This window comes from Salvelinus fontinalis, unplaced genomic scaffold (genome assembly GCF_029448725.1).
Source record: "Salvelinus fontinalis isolate EN_2023a unplaced genomic scaffold, ASM2944872v1 scaffold_0120, whole genome shotgun sequence".
NCBI lineage: Eukaryota > Metazoa > Chordata > Actinopteri > Salmoniformes > Salmonidae > Salvelinus > Salvelinus fontinalis.
In genome coordinates this window covers 283,894-293,893 of record NW_026600329.1, presented here as the reverse complement: position 1 = coordinate 293,893, position 10,000 = coordinate 283,894, and the positions used below count along the sequence as shown (strand labels likewise).

Sequence of the window (10,000 nt, the reverse complement as noted above, 5' to 3'; positions counted from 1 at the left end):
AGAGAGATTATGGACACATAGAGAGAGATTATGGACACATAGAGAGAGAGATTTTCATCCATCCATCGCTCTCTCCCTTCTCTCCCTCCCTCCATCCATCCTTTTCTCCCTCACTTCATCCACCCTTCCCTCCTACTCCCTCCTCCTTCCTCCTACTCCTCCTCCCTCCTCCTCCTCCCTCCTCCTCCTCCCTCCTTCTCTTCCTCCTCCTCCTCCCCCTCCTCGTCTTCCCCCTCCTCCCTCCTCCCTCCTCCCTCTCCCTCTTCCTCCTCCTCCTCCTCCCTCTTCCTCCTCCCCCTCCCTCTCCCCTCCTCCTCCCTCCTCCTCCTCCTCCTCCTCCTCCTCCTCCTCCTCCTCCTCCTCCATCAGAGTGAGAGATGTGGTAGCAGTGCAACACTTCACCTTTGTGTTGACTGACTTGGAGGGATGCCAACGCTTCGGCTTCTGTCGCCTCACCAGCAGCTCACACACCTGCCTCTGTATGCTTAGGTAAGTGAGAGTGTGTGTGTGTGTGTGTGTGTGTGTGTGTGTGTGTGTGTGTGTGTGTGTGTGTGTGTGTGTGTGTGTGTGTGTGTGTGTGTGTGTGTGTGTGTGTTCATCTCTGTATTTAGTGACAACAGTAACCATACACTACTTTCATAATATGTGCACTTGTGTGTTGTAGCTACCTACCTTGGTTTGAGGTGTTTTACAAACTTCTGAACAACCTGGCTGACTATCTGACCAAGGGACAGGTGAGTCTCTCAGTAACCTGGCTGACTATCTGACCAAGGGACAGGTGAGTCTCTCAGTAACCTGGCTGACTATCTGACCAAGGGACAGGTGGGTCTCTCAGTAACCTGGCTGACTATCTGACCAAGGGACAGGTGAGTCTCTCAGTAACCTGGCTGACTATCTGACCAAGGGACAGGTGGGTCTCTCAGTAACCTGGCTGACTATCTGACCAAGGGACAGGTGAGTCTCTCAGTAACCTGGCTGACTATCTGACCAAGGGACAGGTGGGTCTCTCAGTAACCTGGCTGACTATCTGACCAAGGGACAGGTGAGTCTCTCAGTAACCTGGCTGACTATCTGACCAAGAGACAGGTGGGTCTCTCAGTAACCTGGCTGAGTGTCTGTGGGTTTCATCCCCTCCCTCCCTCGTACTTGATTGATCAATTAACGTCACTGTCTGAAGAGAGTTGTGCCAGTAACCGAAAGGTCGCTGGTTCAAATCCCCTGGCCGACAAGGTGAACAATCTGTCCATGTGGCACTTAACCCTAATTTGCTCCAGGGGCGCTGCACTACTATTACGGAGCCTGTAAAACAACACGTCACTGCACCTACCTGGTGTGTGACAATAAAACGTCTTAATTCTTTTCATGGGATGAGTTTGACACCCCTGCTTTATACTGGACTGTATTGTGTCTACAGTTCTTTACAGTCAAGTTCCTTCAAACATTTTCCTGGCTTTGATATGTCAAGTCAATTTAATTAGTATTTCATAAGCATTTAATTAGTATTTCAAAAGTATTTCATTAGTGTTTCATGAGTATCGCTTGCTTCTCAACAGACCAATGAGATGCGAGAACTGCTGGCCGCCCTCTACACACATCCCCTGCCATTGGCTGTCGGCTCTGTCACTCTGCAGCTGGTAAGCCTCAACTAGTCTATTCATCCCAACTTAGTATTTTGTCCCATCAATTCTAATTCCAAGTGGAAATTCCAATTCCAACCCATTATATAGGAAACACAATCATATTACGTTACGCGGTTGTCATGGAAACTGTTTTCTGTGTTGTAGTGTATCATGTGGATTTGTTATTAGATAGAGGGGTTTTCTGGGCTGTGTGGTAGTGTGGTAGTGTGTTGTGTTTCTCTCTGAGGGAGAGAAGCTATTGGTCAGGACAGAGATGCCCCGCCCTCCTGGACATGCCCCCCTCACCCCAGGGAAGGAAGGGGTGAGTCCTGGAACCCTGCTAGGTCTGGACTAACACCTCGAACCTAAAACCTGGTCTGGACTAACAGCTAGAACCTAAAACATGGTCTGGACTAACACCTAGACCTAAAAATAGGTCTGGACTAACAGCTAGAAACTAAAAACCTGGTCTGTTTTAACACTTATAACCTAAAACATGGCCTGTTCTTACACTTATAACCTAAAACCTGGTCTGGACTAACAGTTAGAAACTAAAACCTGGTCTGTTTTAACACCTAGAACCTAAAACCTGGTCTAGACTAACAGTTAGAACCTAAAACCTGTTCTGGACTAACACTTAGAACCTTAAACCTGTTCTGGACTAACAGTTAGAACCTAAAACCTGTTCTGAACTAACACTTATAACCTAAAACCTGTTCTGTCATAACACTTAGAACCTAAAACCTGGTCTGGACTAACACCCACTAGAACCTTAAAACTGGTCTGCTGCACTAACACCTAGAACCTAAAACCTAGTCTGGATTAACACCTATAACCTAAAACATGGTCTGTTTTAACAGCTAGAACCTAAAACCTGGTCTGGACTAACACCTAGAACCTAAAATTGGTCTGGACTAACAGCTAGAAACTAAAACCTGGTCTGTTTTAACACTTATAACCTAAAACATGGCCTGTTCTTACACTTATAACCTAAAACCTGGTCTGGACTAACAGTTAGAAACTAAAACCTGGTCTGTTTTAACACCTAGAACCTAAAGCCTGGTCTGGACTAACACTTAGAACCTAAAACCTGTTCTGAACTAACACTTAGAACCTAAAACCTGTTCTGAACTAACACTTAGAACCTAACACCTGTTCTGTCATAACACTTAGAACCTAAAACCTGGTATGGCCTAACACCCACTAGAACCTTAAAACTGGTCTGCGGCACTAACACCTAGAACCTAAAACCTGGTCTGGATTAACATCTATAACCTAAAACCTGGTCTGGATTAACACCTATAACCTAGTCTGGATTAACACCTATAACCTAAAACATGGTATGTTTTAACAGCTAGAACCTAAAGCCTGGTCTGGACTAACACCTAGAACCTAAGAATTGGTCTGGACTAACAGCTAGAAACTAAAACCTGGTCTGGACTAACACTTATAACCTAAAACGTGGCCTGTTCTTACACTTGTAACCTAAAACCTGGTCTGGACTAACACCCACTAGAACCTTAAAACTGGTCTGCTGCACAAACACATATAACCTAAAACCTGGTCTGGATTAACACCTACAATTTAAAACCTGGTCTGGATTAACACCTATAACCTAAAACCTGGTCTAGATTAACACCTATAACCTATAACCTGGTCTGGATTAACACCTACACCCATTCCTAAAACCTGGTCTGGATTAAGATTTATAACCTAAAACCTGGTCAGAATTAACAACTATAACCTAAAACCTGGTCTGGATTAACACCTATAATTTATAACCTGGGCTGGATTAATACCTATAACCTAAAACCTGGTCTGGATTAACACCTATAACCTATAACCTGGTCTGGATTAACACCTATTACCTAAAACCTGGTCTGGATTAACACCTATAACCTAAAACCTGGTCTGGATTAAGACCTATAACCTAGTCTGGATTAACGCCCATAACCCAAAACCTGGTCTGGATTAACACCTATAACCTAAAACCTGGTCTGGATTAAGACCTATAACCTATAACCTGGACTGGATTAACACCTATAACCTAAACCTGGTCTGGATTAACACCTATAACCTAAAACCTGGTCTGGATTAACACCTACAACCTAAAACCTGGTCTGGATTAACACCTATAACCTAAAACCTGGTCTGGATTAACACCCATAACCTAAAACCTGGTCTGATTTAGACCTATAACCTAAAACCTGGTCTGGATTAACACCTATAACCTATAACCTGATCTACTACTAAACCAAGACATAGTTAACACCTAAAACTAGACTAATCAAAAATCTAAAATCACCTGGACACTCTGTGAACCCTGGTTCTCTCAAGATGATCTCTCCGAACCAGACCTGATAACAGGATCATGATGGGTCTACCAGTACTAACATACACCCAGATGATCTCTCAGAGCCAGACCTGATAACAGGATCATGATGGGTCTACCAGTACTAACATACACCCAGATGTTGTTATTTCTGACTAGGACTGCACCTCAAATGGCATGCTATTCCCTGCATAGAGCCCTATGCCCCATGGTCAGAAATAGTGCATCTCTGGAATAGGGTGCCATTTGGGATGGAAAGTAACTGCTACTTGTTCCCTTCCTCCCCAGGTCCCGTACTTCATCGCTCCAGACCCCAGAGGGCTCCCTTCCATCCCTGAGAGTGTGAGTCTACTGTCACTGTAATACACGAACCCTGACCCTAATCCTAACCCTGACCCTGACCCTGACCCTGACCCTAACCCTAACCCTAACCCTAACCCTGACCCTAACCCTGATCCTGACCCTGACCCTAACCCTGACCCTAACCCTGACCCTAACCCTAACCCTAACCCTGATCCTGATCCTGCCCCTAACCCTGATCCTGACCCTGACCCTAACCCTGACCCTAACCCTGATCCTGATCCTGACCCTGACCCTGACCCTAACCCTGATCCTGATCCTGACCCTGACCCTAACCCTGATCCTGAACCTGACCCTGACCCTAACCCTAACCCTAACCCTAACCCTAACCCTGACCCTGATCCTGACCCTAACCCTAACCCTGATCCTGATCCTGACCCTGACCCTAACCCTGATCCTGACCCTGACCCTAACCCTAACCCTAACCCTGACCTAACCCCAGAGGGCTCCCCTCCATCCCTGACAGTGTTAGTCTGCTGTCACTATAATACACTGTTGTAATCATCTATAGCACGTGTCAAACTCATTCCATGGAGGGCTGAGTGTCTGCTGTTTTTTTCTCCTACCTTGATCTTGATTGATGAAGTAAAGTCCTTAATTAGTAAGGAACTCCCCTCACCTGGTTGTCTAGGTCTTAACTGAAAGGAACAACCATAATCCAGCAGACTCTAGGCCCTCCATGGAATGAGTCTGAGCTACAGTGTATCTGTATCCTAGTGCTACTGCTGTTGGTACATTGATAATAGTGTTTGGTTCTAAGTTCTGCTACAAATTCAAGTCAAACAATTCAAGTCACTGTGTCGTACAGATGTTAGATGTATTCACCACACTGGGTCGTACAGATGTATTCACAACACTGTGTCGTACAGATGTTAGATGTATTCACCACACTGTGTCGTACAGATGTATTCACCACACTGTGTCGTACAGATGTTAGATGTATTCACCACACTGGGTCGTAGCGATGTATTCACCATGCTGGGTCGTACAGATGCTAGATGTATTCACCACACTGGGTCGTACAGATGCTAGATGTATTCACCACACTGTGCCGTACAGATGTAGTCACAACACTGTGTCGTACAGATGTTAGATGTATTCACCACACTAGGTCGTAGCGATGTATTCACCATGCTGGGTCGTACAGATGCTAGATGTATTCACCACACTGGGTCGTACAGATGCTAGATGTATTCACCACACTGGGTTGTACAGATGCTAGATGTCACCGCACAAGGAGGCAAAAACAGACTTTCCTCCATCGCGATGTCCCCCAAAGGCCCTTCTGCTAACTTGATAGCCCCGGTCTGCTAACTGCTAGCTTGATAGCCCCGGTCTGCTAACTGTTAGCTTGCTAGCACCGGTCTGCTAACTGTTTGCTTGTTATCCCCGGCCTACTAACTGCTAGCTTGTTAGCCCCGGCCTGCTAACTGTCTGAATCGCCGTGTCCCCAGCCAGCCCAACCACTCACTGGACCCATATGATCACTTGGCTACGCATGCCTCTCTCTAATATCAACATGCTTCGTCCATTACTGTCCTGGTTAGTGATTACTGTCTTATTTCACTGTTGAGCCTCTAGCCCTGCTCAATATAACTTAACCAACCATGTTGTTCCACCTCCTACACATGCGGTGACATCACCTGGTTTAAATGTCTCTAGAGACTATATCTCTCTCATCATTACTCAATGCCTAGGTTTACCTCCAATGTACTCACATCCTACCTTACCTTTGTCTGTATACTATGCCTTGAATCTATGCTATCGTGCTCAGAAACCTGCTCCCTTTACACTCTGTTCCGAACGTGCTAGACGGCCAGTTCGTATAGCATTTAGCCGTACCCTTATCCTACTTCTCCTCTGTTCCTCTGGTGATGTAGAGGTTAATCCAGGCCCTGCAGTGCCTAGCTCCACTCCCACTCCCCAGGTGCTCTCATTTGTTGCCTTCTGTAACCGTAAAAGCCTTGGTTTCATGCATGTTAACATTAGAAGCCTACTCCCTAAGTTTTTTTTACTCACTGCTTTAGCACACTCTGCCAACCCGGATGTCTTAGCCGTGTCTGAATCCTGGCTTAGGAAAACCACCAAAAACCCTGAAATCTCCATCCCTAACTATAACATTTTCCACCAAGATAGAACTGCCAAAGGGGGCGGTGTTGCAATCTACTGCAAAAATAGCCTGCAGAGTTCTGTATTACTATCCAAGTCTGTACCCAAACAATTCGAGCTTCTACTTCTAAAAATCCACCTTTCCAGAAACAAGTCTCTCATCGTTGCCGCTTGTTATAGACCACTCTCTGCTCCCAGCTGTGCCCTTGACACCATATGTGAATTGATTGCCCCCCATCTATCTTCTGAGCTCGTGCTATTAGGTGACCTAAACTGGGACATGCTTAACACCCCGGCCATCCAACAATCTAAGCTTGATGCCCTCAATCTCACACAAATTATCAAGGAACCTACCAGGTACAACCCCAAATCCGTAAACACGGGCACCCTCATAGATATCATCCTCACTAACTCGCCCTCCAAATATACTTCTGCTGTTTTCAATCAAGATCTCAGCGATCACTGCCTCATTGCCTGCATCCGTAATGGGTCTGCGATCAAACAACCTCCCCTCATCACTGTCAAACGCTCCCTAAAACACTTCTGCAAGCAGGCCTTTCTAATCGACCTGGCCGGGGTATCCTGGAATGACATTGACCTCATCCCGTCAGTAGAGGATGCCTGGTTATTCTTTAAAAGTGCCTTCCTCACCAACTTAAACAAGCATGTTCCATTCAAAAATTTTTTTACCAGGAATAGATATAGTCCTTGGTTCACTCCAGACCTGTCTGCCCTTGACCAGCACAAAAACATCCTGTGGCATTCTGCATTAGCATCGAATAGCCCCCGTGATATGGAACTTTTCAGGGAAGTTAGGAACAAATATACACAGGCAGTTAGGAAAGCTAAGGCTAGGTTTTCAAACAGAAATTTGCATCCTGTAGTACAAAATCAAAAAAGTTCTGGGACACTGTAAAGTCCATGGAGAATAAGAGCACCTCCTCCCAGCTGCCAACTGCTCTGAGGCTAGGAAACACTGTTACCACCGATAAATCCACTATCATTGAGAATTTCAATAAGCATTTCTCTACGGCTGGCAATGCTTTCCACCTGGCTACCGCTACCTCGGTCAACTGCCCGGCATCCTCCACAGCAACCCGCCCAAGCCCCCACCATTTCTCCTTCACCCAAATCCAGATAGCTGATGTTCTGAAAGAGCTGCAAAATCTGGACCCCTACAAATCAGCCGGGCTAGACAATCTGGATCCTCTCTTTCTAAAATTATCTGCCGAAATTGTTGCAACCCCTATTACTAGCCTGTTCAACCTCTCTTTCATATCGTCTGAGATTCCCAAACTGCTACAGACCTATATCTATCCTACCCTGTCTTTCTAAGGTCTTCAAAAGCCAAGTTAATAAACAGATCACCGAACATTTCGAATCCCACCGTACCTTCTCCACTATGCAATCTGGTTTCAGAGCTGGTCATGGCTGCACCTCAGCCACGCTCAAGGTCCTAAATGATATCATAACCACCATCGAAGAGAGATTACTGTGCAGCCATATTCATCGACCTGGCCAAGGCTTTTGACTCTGTCAATCACCACATTCTTATTGGCAGCCTTGGTTTCTCAAATGACTGCATCGCCTGGTTTACCAACTACTTCTCTGATAGAATTCAGAAAGTCAAATCGGAGGGCCTGTTGTCCGGACCTCTGACAGTCTCTATGGGGGTGCCACAGGGTTCAATTCTCTGGCCGACTCTCTTCTCTGTATACATAAATGATGTTGCTCTTGCTGCTGGTGATTCTCTGATCCACCTCTGCACAGACGACACCATTCTGTATACTTCTGGCCCCTCTTTGGACACTGTGTTAACTAACCTCCAGACGAGCTTCAATGCCATACAACTCTCCTTCCATGGCCTCCAACTGCTCTTAAATGCAAGAAAAACTAAATGCATGCTATTCAATTGATCACTGCCCGCACCTGCCCGCCTGTCCAGCATCACTACTCTGGACAGCTCTGACTTAGAATACGTGGACAACTACAAATACCTAGGTGTTTTGGTTAGACTGTAAACTCTCACTCCAGACTCATATTAAGCATCTCCAATTCAAAATTAAATCTAGAATCGGCTTCCTATATCGCAACTAAGCATCCTTCACTCATGCTGCCAAACATACCCTCGTAAAACTGACCATCCTACCGATCCTCGACTTCGGCGATGTCATCTATAAAATAGCCTCCAACACTCTACTCAACACATTGGATGCAGTCTATCACAGTGCCATCCGTTTTGTCACCAAGCCCCATACACTACCCACCACTGCGACCTGTACTCTCTCGTTGGTTTGTCCTCGCTTCATACTCATCGCCAAACCCACTGGCTACAGGTTATCTACAAGTCTCTGCTAGGTAAAGCCCCGCCTTATCTCAGCTCACTGGTCACCATAGCAGCACACACTCGTAGCACGAGCTCCAGCAGGTATATCTCACTGGTCACCCCCAAAGCCAATTCTTCCTTTGGTCGCCTTTCCTTCCAGTTCTCTGCTGCCAATGACTGGAACGAACTGCAAAAATCACTGAAGCTGGAGACTCATATCTCCCTCACTAGCTTTAAGCACCAGCTGTCAGAGCAGCTCACAGATCACTGCACCTGTACATAGCCCATTTGTAAACAGCCCATCCAAGTACCTCATCCCCATACTGTATTTATTTATTTATCTTGCTCCTTTGCACCCCAGTATCTCTACTTGCACATTCATCTTCTGCACATCTACCATTCCAGTGTTTAATTGCTATATTGTAATTACTTTGCCACCATGGCCTATTTATTGCCTTAACTCCCTTATCTTACCTCATTTGCACTCACTGTATATAGACTTTTTGTTTTCTTTTTTTCTACTGTATTATTGACTGTATGTTTTGTTTATTCCATGTGTAACTCTGTGTTGTTGTATGTGTCGAATTGCAATGCTTTATCTTGGCCAGGTCGTCGTTGCAAATGAGAACTTGTTCTCAACTAGCCTAACTGGTTAAATAAAGGTGAAATAAAAAATAAAAATAAAACATCAGTCAGGAGAGGCTTTGAAACTAGGGAGTGCACATTCTTGCAGCCTGCCACAATCTACTAGATAATTACCCTTCTCAGACACAAAGAGCTATTTCTGAGAATAAGCAATCTATTCACAGTCAAGTGGATATAATGATGCATAACATATAGAGATAAAATAATGAACTATAAAAGTGAAACTATAACATACAGATAGAATATAATGACATAGAACAGTGAAACTATAACATACAGAGATAATATAATGATATAGAACAGTGAAGCTATAACATACAGAGATAATATACTGATATAGAGCAGTGAAGCTATAACATACAGCGATAATATAATGACATAGACCAGTAAAGCTATAACATGTATATATATAGATAATATAATGACATAGCTTCACTGTTCTATAACATACAGAGAGAATATAATGACATAGAACAGTGAAGCTATAACATATAGAGAGAATATAGTGATATAGAAAAGCTATAAGACAGTGCTACAGGGCAGTAGTTTAAAATCTATTAGCTCTAACGTATGCCTCCTACCTCACCGTTATGGAAACATCCTGTTTAG

General features: G+C 44.8%; 1 protein-coding gene across 2 annotated transcripts in view; it reads left to right on the top strand.

Moving 5' to 3' along the window:
* The window catches only part of LOC129843339 (DENN domain-containing protein 1B-like), a 37,544-nt gene that overhangs the window by 11,335 nt on the left and 16,209 nt on the right, over positions 1 to 10,000 (top strand). The window contains exons 5-9 of one of the 2 annotated variants that reach the window (XM_055911978.1): positions 370 to 489; positions 665 to 734; positions 1,554 to 1,634; positions 1,867 to 1,941; positions 4,240 to 4,293. In XM_055911978.1, the coding sequence (XP_055767953.1) occupies positions 370 to 489; positions 665 to 734; positions 1,554 to 1,634; positions 1,867 to 1,941; positions 4,240 to 4,293 (400 nt within the window). The remainder of the gene's footprint in view (positions 1 to 369; positions 490 to 664; positions 735 to 1,553; positions 1,635 to 1,866; positions 1,942 to 4,239; positions 4,294 to 10,000) is intronic. The other variant, XM_055911980.1, reaches the window with a different exon arrangement.